General features: G+C 48.1%; 1 protein-coding gene across 5 annotated transcripts in view; it reads right to left on the bottom strand.

Moving 5' to 3' along the window:
• The window catches only part of ZMIZ2 (zinc finger MIZ-type containing 2), a 30819-nt gene that overhangs the window by 11929 nt on the left and 4829 nt on the right, over positions 1-14061 (bottom strand). The window contains exons 1-7 of one of the 5 annotated variants that reach the window (XM_072402923.1): positions 9852-10389; positions 3806-3878; positions 3436-3550; positions 3048-3253; positions 2256-2442; positions 1854-2153; positions 773-946 (exon numbers count right to left, since the gene is read on the bottom strand). In XM_072402923.1, coding sequence (XP_072259024.1) covers positions 773-946; positions 1854-2153; positions 2256-2442; positions 3048-3253; positions 3436-3550; positions 3806-3878; positions 9852-9993 — 1197 coding nt within the window. In that variant the 5' untranslated portion in view covers positions 9994-10389. Of the gene's footprint in view, positions 1-772; positions 947-1853; positions 2154-2255; positions 2443-3047; positions 3254-3435; positions 3551-3805; positions 3879-4522; positions 5035-9851; positions 10390-14061 lie in introns of those variants that run through there. The other 4 variants (XM_072402919.1, XM_072402918.1, XM_072402922.1 and 1 more) reach the window with 4 other exon arrangements.

Genomic DNA, 14061 nt, shown 5'->3' with positions numbered 1-14061 from the left:
TGCCCAGAAGAGCTTACAATCTAGGTGGGGGAAGTATCACACAATAGGAGGGGGATATGGAATGGTGGGAACTAGTGAGGGGTTAGGAGACAGAAGACGACGGGTAGGTGAGGGGGAAGCGTTGGGTTTTAAATCAGCAGAAAGTAGGAGCAAGCCGAATAGGGCGAGGTGACCATTCCAGAGAGTTGGGGCAGCTCTAGAGAAGTCTTGGAGCCGTGCGTGTGATGAGGTTATGAGTGAGGAAACTCTATGATTATAGGAAAATCAGAACTTCCATTGTGCTCGGAGACATCACTGGGATTATTCGGCAGTGACAACCCTGACCACTGACCTATGAAATCTTCTCATCAAAACAGAGTTCATTACACCAATCAGTCAGAGCGTTAAACCCAACAGGTGACGTGATAAAAGCAATGATCTGGTTACTGCCTGGTCTGATAAATCACAATTTTATTTTGGGTGCATCATTTACCTGGGAAAGAAATGGCAGCACGGTGCATTAAGGGAATCCATACGGGAATTATTTACCCCAACATTGACTGAAAATGAGAGAAAAGCTTTGATTTCTCCCAATTTCAATGTCTAATCAATATCAAACATTGCAAAGCAAATTGTTGGTGTTATAAAAACAAATGTATTTGATCTTTCTGAAGAAGTGTACAGAATACCTTTGTGTGCCCAAACAAGCCGGGCACAAAGCCCACAGACCTGCTGAGGCCAATAGAGATCTCTAGAACAGACAAGGTAAGTGGATAAAGCAAAGGTAACCTACCTTGTAGAAATGTCCACCAGGACCCGCCTGGGATATGTACTGCGACATGTTCTGCTGCACACGATGCCCAGGGTAGGAAGGCGATGGGGCAGATTGTTGAGGTGCAGATGGGGCATACTGGCCTCCATGCGGTGGATACTGGCCCCCTTGCATGTACTGCTGAGGTGGATAACCCTGTAGACGATGCAACAAAAACACACAAGTTATCCAACACTATTATAAAAAAGTAAAATGATGTAAATGTTACATGATCACCAAATGACAAACAGAGCTCCCAACATCACAGATTAGATCACATTCCTCCTTCTGCCTTGTGGTTTAGTTCCCCTTTAATTTGGATTGGAGACCCAGAAAAGCGTCAGATCTCTATTTCCATACTTGTTCCGGGGCAGCTGCTCCAACAGCACTGAAGCCAAAGCACCAACATAACAGCCAGGGAATGAGCATGAGGAGCTCAATGGCGGCCCCCATCACCCTCTTGTGGCTGTGGCCCTTTGGGGAGCTGCTTATCTGTGTATAGGAAACTGGCATCAGCCTGACCACACTTCTTTTACCCAACCTGCTGCCCACACATTCACTTTAATCTGGCAGCACATTGAGGGTGAATAGGTAGATCCCCCAACCACAAACCTCAATATTGGGCTCTTTATTATTATAATTACACAGTATTTATATAGCGCTGACATATTTCCATAGCCATGTGACTAGCTGTCCCTCATAGGAGCTCACAATCTAATGTCCCTACCATAGTCATATATCATTATCACAGTCTAAGGACAATATTGGGGGGAAGCCAATTAACCTAACTGGATGTTTTTGGAATGTGGGAGGAAACCGGAGTACCCGGAGGAAACCCACACACATGGGGAGAACCTGCAAACTCCATGCAGATAATGACCTGCCCGAGATTCCAACCTGGGACCCAGTGCTGGAAAGACCGGAGTGCTAACCACTGAGCCACCGTGTTGCCCATTATAGAGCCAGCATAGCTCCGGTACCAGCGCACCAGGCAAAGCACCAAACAAGCGTATGAATGAGATTTTATGATTAACAATGGCACAAAGTTCAGTCTGGGCCTCACCTCGTTGGAATACGACCTCTTCACTCCTTGCCTTGGCATCGGCTGGCCTTGCAGCTGCCCCTGCAGCTGGCCTTGCAGCTGCCCCTGCAGCTGCCCAGGGTAACCATTGGGGGGTATCCTTTGCCCGGCATACATGGGGTTCATGCCTGGAGCTCTTGAAGAGTTCATGCCCATTTGAGCCAGGCCGGCAGCACCCATGACTGATCCCATGCCTCCAGAATTCATTCCTCCCTGCATAGAGGGTCCGCGGGGTCCAGAATGAGGCATAAACTGGCCACCGAAATTATGAGAAGGTCCCACCTGCACATAAGAACAAAAATCCAATTACAATCCAACAAAGAATGCGGCAAAGGGGCGATAGTGATTATACGAGAGGAGCCCGCCCGTGTGCGCACCACTCACCCCTCCATATTGGTTGAGCTCCTGGCTCTGCTTTTCTTGCAGTGCAGCCACAGTTGCTGTTGCAGTCGCTGTTGCAGTGGCCGCTGCTACTGCCGCTGCAGCCGCCGCTTGTGTGAAGTCCGCAGGGCCACGACCTGTGTGCTGGGGCATCCCTAACCCACCAGCAGATGTGGGGCCACCAGGATAACTGTCAATGAACAGAGAAGAGTTATATCACCAGAAACATTTTCCATATCAATAGATTTGTGATCATCCTACCCCTATGTGCCCCAGGGGGTAACAACAGAGCCTGTCCTTGTACATACCCCCACCCCCCACACCCTATAGAGAATACCCCCAAACATTCAGACATGAAGGGTCCATAAAGCTGAATAAATTTATTGCTAATGATGGAGATTATTAGGGGAACATAGAAGCCGCCATGTCCGATCTCTCACAGAAAATGCTTTTTTTTTATCTGGCAGTCCTACAGACTTTCCAATTCACCAACCTGGAATAAGCATGCAGCAAGTGAAAAATGAGGCTGGTCATAAGACAACAAATCAGAGAGTACAGAAGTGCGACAACCACAAAGCCAGAACTTCTGGCAATGGCAGCTGCTATATGGACCTCAGCAAATGTTCCACAAAACTATCCTGCTCTACCCCAGGGTGAAATGACTTACACCGCCCTCCAGGGGGTGAAAGTTAACGGGACAAGCAGTGCAGGTCAATTTGCCCCAGGTGTTCACATTTCTAACATTGTATGCCATCACAGCACCCCCCGCCGGCCATCCTCTTTATTCCCGATTACCTGTTGGGGTAGGCCGACCCCCCTGGATAGCCGCCACGTCCGTACATGCTCTGCTGGAGGTAGCCCTTTCCAGCACCCCCTTCGGGAAATGCCTGCTGGCCAATAAACTGGGGGCTCCCCATTCCTCCTGCACTGCCGGGCAGTCCTGGCATGACTCCGCCCCCTGTGGGGCCACCACTTGGCACCATGGGGTTTCCAAAGACCTGCTAACAAAGAAAAGCAAATAAGCAAAAGAAAAGGTCACACAATGACAAATCAGATATCAGGCAGAGTGAGCAGCGCCAGAGACACAAATTAATCCGACAGGGAAAGGGTTAAGGATCTTGAAAGGGGGGGTTGGTTAGTGTGCGCCCAGCAAGCTCCACCCCCAGTGACATCATCATGTTACCTGGCTCTGCGATGTGTTGCTCAGACCCCAGACGGTGGTTACCACGGAGAGCGATCCTGCAGCCTGATTGGTGTTTGGTTGCCAGGGAACAGACTCGTATGCAAATGAACCATCACTGTAGGGCAGAGGCGGGAGTTATTGGCGTTACAAGAAACACAAACTGCAAAATTCAATTCATTAAAAAAAGGCTGCAGCTTCTCCTTGTTAGCAGCCATTGTTCCCTTCCACATGAAGTTTGCATCATCATAGCATGCAGATCTCAGGAACTCGCAATAAGGTGAAACATAAAATGGCATCATCTGTATCCCAATGTACAGACACAAAGAGGAGCCATTGCACGCGTGCAGGAAGAATGAACGGCAGCACTCACCTGTGTCCTGTGCCCGGGTGCGATGGTTTCATGGGGTTCATGGAATTCATTTGCAGGTGGCTGTAGTCACTGGCTGCGGAGACACAGGTTACATGTAAATGTCTTTGTCGACTTTAAATCCCCCCCCCCCGCAGCATGACTCTCAGCTTTCCCTGTATAATGATGCAGCGTGCATAACGCGCGCCGCCATGCACCTTCCTCCTGCAAAGGTTAATATTCTGCTCATCTGCCCCCGGCCTTCCCTCTGGTCACATGATCAGGCATTCTGTACACAGGATGTGGAAGCTGGCACAATGCCCGCATCTGGCACTGGTTTTACAGACACCCATTGATTAACCACATGATTGCCAGGAGCAGACAGCCACAGAAAATCTATAAATTAGCCATAAAATCCTAATTATGACTTCACCCATCAGATGGCAATATGAAATACAATTCACATTAACATATATATAAAAAAGTCACAAATAATAAAATATATAAAATGAGCACAGGGAGGGCAGACGGGGTTGCAGGGGAAGTGGGTGACCTTTGTGTGGTATATACGCCCCCCAATGGTTGTGGGTGTCAGTGCAGGGTGTGTTCAGGAAGAGGGGGGCCCAGGAATGCAGACCGGGGACAGGAAATGTGCAGAGGTGGGAACGGAAAAAGCTGCGCAGTGGGTGGGAGAGCAATGCAGAAACAGGAGCGAGGTGACAGGTGTCATGGTGTCCTCACCGCACGCAGGAACCAAAAAAAAGACAATTGTGAGTCAGCACCGAACGAGGGCGACGGAACCTCCCAAAATGTCACCGACATCGGGGGAAGAGATTGTGCCAAAGTGAGCGACAAACCAGAAAAACAGCTCAGCTCTGGGTCATGGCGGAGGCGGTCATGTGGTATGACAAGTACTCGTCTGAAGGGGGCGCCACATAGGAGCTTCATATTCAAATCATACAGGGCAGGCAAAGCCTAAATATTCAAAGTGCCAGGAACTTTCTCACCCTGCACACAGCGACCAGCAGGTCTAGCCTATCAGGCCAAAACACTAGCGACTGCATGGAGTTTGTATGGCCCCACTCTCAATGCTTGTGTGAGTTTCCAAACAAAGCGCTCTGAGACGGGAGAAGAACGATGTCATTGTGTATAGGAAGCTGTACGGACACAGCAATGAGAGAACCCACCAAGGCCATGGCCTCCATCTATAAAAGTTACTCCGATCCCCAAACATTGACAATATACAGATCAGGGAGCAAACCAAAGGGCCACCCTACTCTGCTTCAACCCCCCCCCCCCCACGGGTCAGCAATAGATACCCCCAGCAGCACCTCCTGAGAAGGTTCATCATCCAGGTGAAGCAGAATCCCAATCTCCACCACAAAGCAGCCAGAAGATTCACCCACAAGGCTCAGATTGGAGGATTATCTATAGACCCCACCCCTGAGGAGCCTCCTCTGACCCCACCAGGGGTAAATGATGGAATCATGAAGAATCAAGGAAGCTCCAACAACCAGCTCAGCTCCTTCCAGCCGCCCAAACGTCTCCGCATCGTCCTTACAACTTGTATCAGAGAACTGTATGCAGCCTGGAAGGCTGAGGAGGAAGTCTGGAGGAACCTTCCCATCTGAAGCAAATCACACACACCAGCCAGGGTCACATGGGGAAATATCACCAATCACAGAACACCCCACCAGTGACACCCCACTGATGACCCCCAACAAAATAATTTATTGCCCCAGAGAACTTCTGATAGTCCACCTGAATCTTCCCAATCGCAACGTCTTTATTTCTAAAATACGAAAACTGGGCCAGGACTGGCAGAACCAAAATCAGGGGCCCATCCCAGCCAGGTGCATGGAACCCCACGACATGACCGAGCTGGGTCTGTATTCCAATCCCCTGGCTGACTGAAGCACTGTTATTGCCATTTATTCCAGCGAGCTTCAACATGACTCACAAGGGTGGAAACAGACAATTTGTTTTCCCTGACACAGCGAAGGGTTAAACTGAGTAACTTAGGAAAACTGGGCAGGGCTGACACCATTCCTTCCACACAACTCCTGCTGTTGTCAGTCCCGGGAATATGTGCAATGATTGTCACCGGGGCAGCAAAATGAAGGAGCAGTCAGCTTTCTGTATGATGGAGAGGTGAAGGAAAGCAGGAGGAGCCCTGCTGGGCCGCCACCAAAACAAAACCGCAGGCGTTCCATCAGTAAAATCCTTACAGCAAACAACATAGAAAAATGTGAATGTATTCACTCAAGTACTGCATATGTTTTGTACTATTTAGGCCCAACATACAATCAGCTCCGCTCCCCACTACCTAGGGCAGTGACTCGGCAGCTCAGCTCCCCACTTCCTAGGGCAGTGACTCGGCAGCTCAGCTCCCCACTACCTAGGGCAGTGACTCGGCAGCTCAGCTCCCCACTCCCAGCATTGACTCAGCAGTCCAGCTAAATCTCCTCCCCGGAGTGATTTGGCATTTTTTTCTTCCCCCCCCCCCCCCCCCCAGCAGTGACTCAGCAGCCTTTAATTTCCTGAAGCACTTGGGTGTTTGGGCTGTGGATTTTGTGGATCTGTTACCCCACAGGTCAGCCACAATGTGTTTAGGGATCATTTATTGGTGTCAGGCCCAGACCCCGGCCTCAGGTTCCCTTCATTGCCGAAGGCACAGGTGGTGGCACGTTACCTACTCTGTCCCTCTGAACCAATAAACTCCATGTACAAAAAATGGGAAATATGTTTTGTTAAATACAAAATGTTTTGTTGCTGATGGAATGACAAAGTCAGGTCAGCTGCAGGTGGTGATACGCACAGAGCGGGCCGGTAACACGCACAGAGCGGGCCGGTAACACGCACAGAGCGGGCCGGTAACACGCACAGCGGTAACACACACAGAGCGGGCCGGTAACACGCACAGCGGTAACACACACAGAGCGGGCCGGTAACACGCACAGAGCGGGCCGCTAACACGCACAGAGCGGGCCGCTAACACGCACAGAGCGGGCCGCTAACACGCACAGAGCGGGCCGCTAACACGCAGAGAGAAAATGCAATTTGCAGGCAGTACACCGCGCAGAGGGTTAAATCAGCGACTTGCAGGAGGTTCGGTTGGCATTTCTACACAAATCCTCCTCACGATGCCCCCCCCCCCCCCCCCCTCATGTCCCTGGAACATCGGGTTCTGTCTTGTTCTCTCTCACCAGGATCTTTGTGTCCAACCCAAACACAAAAATGTATAAACCCCCCCTGAATGCTCCGTTCCCCTCCATCAACCCCTCCCCGCACTTCACACATAACAAACCCAAAGCTTCCTAAACAGAATTGCTGCAATCTCATCTTCTGCCGCTCAGGATCCAAACCACCAATTCTCCCCTCTGTACACGTTTATACCCCAGGCATGAACCCCACCAACTACCGATATACCACATATACCCCCCAGGTGCCGGAACCTTCACCAAATCCTCCACCTAACATGACCTTCAATTTATACCCCAGGCATGAACCCCTTCAATGTACCACATATATACCCCCGAAACCTGCACCAAGTCCTCCGCCTAACTCAACCATCAATTCCACCCTCATTTATATCTGAGGCAGACATTAATTTCACCAACCATCAAAGTACCATAAATACCCCCAGTGACCGAAACCTTCACTTGCACCAAATCCTCCACCCAACATAACCATCGATTCTCCCCTCGCTATGTACATGTTTATATCCAAAGCACCGACCAACCACATATACCCCCCAGTAACTGAAACCTTCACCAAATACACCTCCCCCACCCCCCTCCCACAGGACCAAATCCTCCACCTAACATACAGAGGGGAGAATTAATGGGCATGTACGTGTTTATATCCAAGGGTTATCCAATTATATCCAATTCCACCAACCAATCATCAATGTACCACATATACCCCCCCATGACCGAAATTCTCACCAGGACCAAATAAATCCCCCACCTAACTATCGTTTCTATCCTCCATAGTGTTTATATCTGAGGCAGCCACAAACTCTGCCCATGGTTCACCAATACCAACCATCAATGTACCACACACACCAAAATCTTCACCTGCACCAAATATTTCCCCACCACAAATACCAAACTCTCCTAACATATACCCATCATCCCTTCCAATCCCCGATCGTTCCTTTATACGGAGACATTTAGATTCCCAATGATCCCCCAGGTCGGGCCAAATCCGAGTTACCCCTCTTTGATGGACATGACTATCAATACCAAACACATAAGGAATCATTCCCCCCCCCCCCCGACTTTCCCCAACCCATTATAGATTATTCAGGGAGGAAATTATAAGATCTCAAAGTTCTAAGTGATCAAAACTGAAGGGCACAGACAGAGGATGGGGATCGGAATCCCTCCATCTATCATCATAGCCAGAGCTGCCCTGAAGACCCCCAGTGACCGGTCTACATTTATTGTCGGTGTTACCGGATCACAAGAACACCAAAAATGTATCAGTAGGAACCAATACAGCCTTTCAGAATCCACCCCCCGCCGAGATACCCCCGGGTTCTACATCACCAATCTCATATTTTCCATCCCCCCGCAGAAGAGGTCATTACCCGGGAGGGGTATTGGTCAGAACCAGGTGATAGAATCCGTCTCATGTGACCTTTGCAATATAATATTACACAGTATTTATATAGCGCCATCATATTAGGCAGCGCTGTACAAAGTCCATAGTCGTGTCACTTATTGTATAAGATAATAATTGGACTATTAGGACCACCAAACATAAAATGGCCACAGACTATGGAAAGGCGTTGGATTTTGGACAATGAAGAATAATTTCATCGCAATAAATGTAAAACTAAAAAGCTGCAGAAGATTTCAGAAAAAAGAAAGAACAAATTGCCGGCTCCTAATATAAACAAATGAGCGTCATTGTGACACATGGCCGACCGAATACACCGAACCTCTCAATGGCCGCTGGGACTTCCAAATTTATAATAATTGTTCGACCCCCCAGAACCCCATCAGCCTAACGTACATGAGGACAATCAGGGACAGATCTGCTCCCGGGGGCTCGCAGCTTTCTATAGCAGAACCATCGGCAGTGACATGGACCTTCTACACGTTAGTGGCCCTTTAGGTGCTTGTGGGGCCACTAAAGCCACACTGTGGTGTAATGCAGAGTCACAATCACTCATCAGAAACGTCTGTTCATGTGACTCATGGACATATGACCCCTCCCGTGATGTCAAAATGAACTCTATATGGGTGTCAGACTCCTACAACGTGCACCCTTCATCATCCAGGAACACACAATGATGGTCATGTGGTCAGGTTGCTCACCAACGTGCAAAAACCTCACACAGATCTCCAATTGCCGTGTTCACCATAGACACCAACGTGACTTGCAACAGCAGAGAGACCATTGTGTACAGCTGCAACCCAATAACCTCGGATATTGCGATGGAGACATTTCTTGTACTACATGACGGGGTATAAAACACCCAGCCATGGGATCTAAGGGGAGTCCCCCAACAGGGATAGAAGGTATACGTGTACAAAATATTTAACCCTATATTATCAATGCTCAAGTACAATTCATGTTAGTTCATCATTCCCATTAACTTCATGGGAGAAAGGACCATACAGAGGAATCCCTAGGTATAAAGAAACAAGTAGAACGTCTCTGACGCATTTCGCCTATTGGGTTACTCAGGGGATTCACAGGGAACGTTAAAGGAGGTTGGAAATGATTTTTCACAGGGATAGATCCTCATGGGGAAGGTCAATAAATGATCATAATATAATATGGTAATATCTGAAATCACAATCTTATGATCTTATCGACGTGTTCACCATGGACTTGCAACAGCAGAGAGATCATTGTGTACAGCTGCAACCCAATAACCTCGGATATTGCGATGGACACATTTCTTTTACTGCATCACTGGGGTATTAAAACTCTTAATAGGGATCAGAGGAGAGTCCGCCAACAGGGATATAAAAACAAGAAACTTTCATATATTCCAAAACATAGAATACCAACACATAAAAGCTTAATTCCCGATATAATATTTATAACCCACCATCAGCCATGCTTAGTAGTCCGGGCCCACGATGTACCATGAGACGGGCTATTAGAACACCGAGAATTCCCTTGTGGGAAGCATATGGCAGCCTACACCTCAGACATCTGTTGCGTTGTCTTCTCCCACCTTCTGCTGACATAAAAGTCAGGAATATCGAGTTGCATCAATATCTTTATCCTGGTTCAGTAAATGATATGGTTAGGAGATGCGGCTAATCTTTCACCCCCCACTTTCCCCCATATGTGCCATGGAACACAAACCCCATCCAAGTCACACAAAGCCAAAGACCACCAGGATACCAGAAGGTGGTCAGCAGAGATCAGATCGGCCCGGCTCTACAATCCATTTGTATGCTTCGTATTGGCCTAAAACAGACAACTATAAACACAAATGACCACAAACATTCACCACAATTATTCACATCATGAAGAGCACCACATGCATGAAGGTAGAGCTTGTAGTGTACTAATCCCTACAAAAGGGTTCCTCGAGGGGGCGCTAGGGGTACCTTGGGCAAGGAGCAGTTTGCACCTCTCAGGTCAGTTTAAGTGACCCCAATGATCTGTAAGGGTGACATTCTTCCCAATGGCCAGCAATGTAGGAGGAATTCTTCCCACTGACCCCCACACTAATATACTGTGATCTGTGGGTATAATAATTACAGAAGAGGGTCCCTAAGACCTGAAAGTTATTTCCAGGGTTCCTCCATATTAGGTCAGGAAACTGCAACCTATCAGTATTCTCCGCAGCACATTTTAGCCGGGGCCACCACCCCGCACCAAATGTTGGGTCACAATATCGGGGCCACCATCCGCCTACAGCTTAAAAATATTTCTGGGGAACAAATTGTAGACCGCAGGTATTGAGTGGGGTCATCGCCATCAATGTAATAGTCTGAAGAGAAACCACCCGCGTCCACCTAGAACACCCCATCACACCCAACTCTACAACAAGTACTGGTTCCAATTGAGGGGTGACTGGACCATCATGGCCGATACCGGACAGATAAAGAGGAGGATCGGCGAGTGCACCAATCGGAGTACAATGTTGGGTCCCCGAGCTTTGATGTTTCCTCACCATCATTCCATTACATATTCCAAGCCAGAAATATTGGGTGAATGTCTCCAAACTCTTTCCCATCTTTCTTATCTGTCCTCAGTTCCTATCTACCACTCCCATTTTCCGGGATCTTCCTCTGGAATTTACACATTCCAGGCATAGAAATCTTCAGTTTCTCCTCCTGTCCTATGGCTTCTTATACTCCCATCCTTGGATTTCTCCCAATTATTTAGCAGTCCCAGCCCCCTCCCTGAGGTTACATGGCTGTCACACCGCCCCAAGTCACAGGAACTGCAGACTTTGCTAGGTGAAGGGAAAATGTCACACACCATACAACACGAGAGGGAAGCAGACAACGCGGCCCATTCATCAACCGGTTGGTTTGGAAATGTTGTGTCAAAGTTGCCCAGAGCAACAAAATTGGAATCTCCATTTCCCTTTCCTACGGCGGTGCAAAAAGGAAACCTGAGTGCAACACAGACTGACAATACCCTCGGGGCAGATTGATGGGCCCCATGTAATGGCCACTGAATTAATAATAAAGTGGTCCTGTCACTTAGATAAAAACATTCAAACAAAATCATCCGGTAAAATATGCCAAATAATCGGCGGTGAGTGAAATCCAACAGCCGCCATTGCTGAGCGGTAAACCCGGATTCCTATAAAACCAAAAAACATTCTTCCTTCCATTCTCAGAAATAACTTAGAGAGTTCTTAGCTCTGTGAGAGCTGCAATGCATCCAGGTGAACGTGCAGAGTGCCAGCACAGCCAATTACCAGCGGAGCCGCAGGGGCAACCGAGCTGCAGCTGAGCCGCAGAGGAGCTGAGCCACATGCTCTCCATACCTGGAAGTACCAGACAAGTGAACAAACAGAAGGAGAATCCAAAGACAAAAAGTAACTACAATGAATCTGTTCTTTCACCTTGCAGAGGCAAAGCGCAGCTACACTTTAAATATTGGCTCACCTGCTAGCAGGGAAATCCGGCAAACCTGATCTGCTGTATGGCCCAATGTACAACCAAGGCCATAAATACAGCAAAGCCTCTAATGATGGTAAGACACATTCACAGAGGATGGGTGAATCACTCAGCGGAGTCATAAGAACGCATCCTGTCAAGTCAGTGCACAGTAATAATGACACAGAAGACTTCTTTACATTTCTTTTTATAGATCCACCGAAGGATGCAAATTTGTATTCCTGTGCGAGCTTTGTATATATATGATGCGAGTATTGCTTGGTTAGAAAGAAGATTCTTTTATCTACAGATTAGAAAGTGAAACAAAAGCTACAAACGTTCAATAAATAAAAATGATCTGTCTGCAGGGACTTCTGAGATTCACCAGGTATTGCCATTCACCATGTGTGAATGTGAATGGTGGCGCCAATATTAAGACTTTTCTATTCAGAAATATTATGAATGCGGCTTCCCCACCTCCTAGATTGTAAGCTCTTCGGGGCAGGGTCCTCTCCTCCTCCTGTGTCTGTCATTTGCAACTCCTATTTAACGTACAGCGCTGCATAATATGTTGGCGCTATATAAACCCTGTTTAATAATAATGAAGCTTTTTAACATTAGATCCCTATTGACACTAATAATGTTGTATGAAGCTGAATTCCAGGCAAGGTGAACAGACAACTAAATTATTTTACCTTCAGGACTAACCAGACTTGTGATGAAGCCACCACTGCAACCTTGCACGGCTCAGCCTCCATTGCAGCAACTACGAGTGAGGTCTCAACTGCATTACAGCAACAATCGGCTCCAGGTGCTGCATCCTGCTCCCAGCAGTGTTCTCCCCGGCTCTTTTTAGCTGGGCGCACCACCTAGCAGTTTTCAGTAACCACCTTGCTGTTTTTTGGGTGGTGACTGATGAGTTGGGTCACAATACCGGGTCTGCCACCACCTACAGCTTCTTCCCACCCAGCTTAAAAAAATTCTGAGAATTCCGGACCGACCTCCAATGACAGCGATTGTTTAATGGAAAGGACGCTGGGGACACCACGCCGCCCCTCCATACAGCACTCATATGTTCCTTGTGTCACCCAGAATGATCTCCAGCAAACTTTACATTTAGCATCCATAAGGGGTTCAGACAATAAACCCCATTCAGTGATTCGTGAATTATTATTGAACTGTATTTATATAGCACCAACATATGATGCGGCACTGTACAGAGAGATACAGACACAGGAGGAGGTCCCTGCCCAGAAGAGCTTACAATCTAGAAGGAATGAATACAGAATTGCAGCTACTTTGTGTATTGGCTCTCATTGCATGTTACACACCGTTTGCTCCTTTATAGACAAGCGTGTGAAAGTTGCCGTTACCTCTCGCCGGTGTCCTCGGGGTCGCATTGGAATCTTTTGCAGAAAGTGCAGAATGACAGCTGTGCCACCTACACGTGTTCTCTGCGGTTTCCTTTTTTCCTCTTCTGAGTCATGTGACAGCCGCCCTATGAGAACCAAAGGTCCAACATGAACGGCACGTGCAGAGACGGAGGGGTCACCCTAAAGGGAATGTATAGGCCGCTATGGTATAGATGGAGATATAACGGATATCAGTGCCATACATTCAATTTATATGATTTATAAAACCCGGCCCTATAATTAAGCGGATTGCTCGTTACACCCGCCCCACGACACCCAACGTCAATGCTTTGTCCTGTAGTGACCTCGGGGTTGGCAGGAAAAGTTGGCCAGATCATTGTAACCGAATCTCAAAACAGCGAGGCGGCCAATCATAGCGAGGGATCTACAAGGACATGCCGGAGGAACGGGATTTATTACCAGCGATGGGATGGGGGCAGCCTGGGGTAACAAAGTCCTGCAGATCCAGAGGTTGGCGGGCTATTTTGGTTCTGGTAGATTTACTGGGCAGTAGCCACGTACAAGTGTCAGTCTCCTGTGACCCAAATCCAAAGTCTATGGGATATCTGCAAATACGGAGATCTCTATGCTATGCATTCCCATCCATAATCCGGCACCAAGAGGGCCCCGGGATACAAACTCCTAAACATAACCAGTCTATTGATAGAAAAAAAGAAAAATGGCAACCAAGCCGAGGAGCAGGAACTCCGATCAGAGGGATTTGGGAAGCCCTAAGCAGCACAATCCTCCATCATAGGGCAGCATGGTGGCTCAGTGG

This window comes from Pyxicephalus adspersus, chromosome 2 (assembly GCF_032062135.1).
Source record: "Pyxicephalus adspersus chromosome 2, UCB_Pads_2.0, whole genome shotgun sequence".
Classification (NCBI taxonomy): Eukaryota; Metazoa; Chordata; class Amphibia; order Anura; family Pyxicephalidae; genus Pyxicephalus; species Pyxicephalus adspersus.
This window is presented reverse-complemented; position numbering and strand designations above follow the sequence as displayed.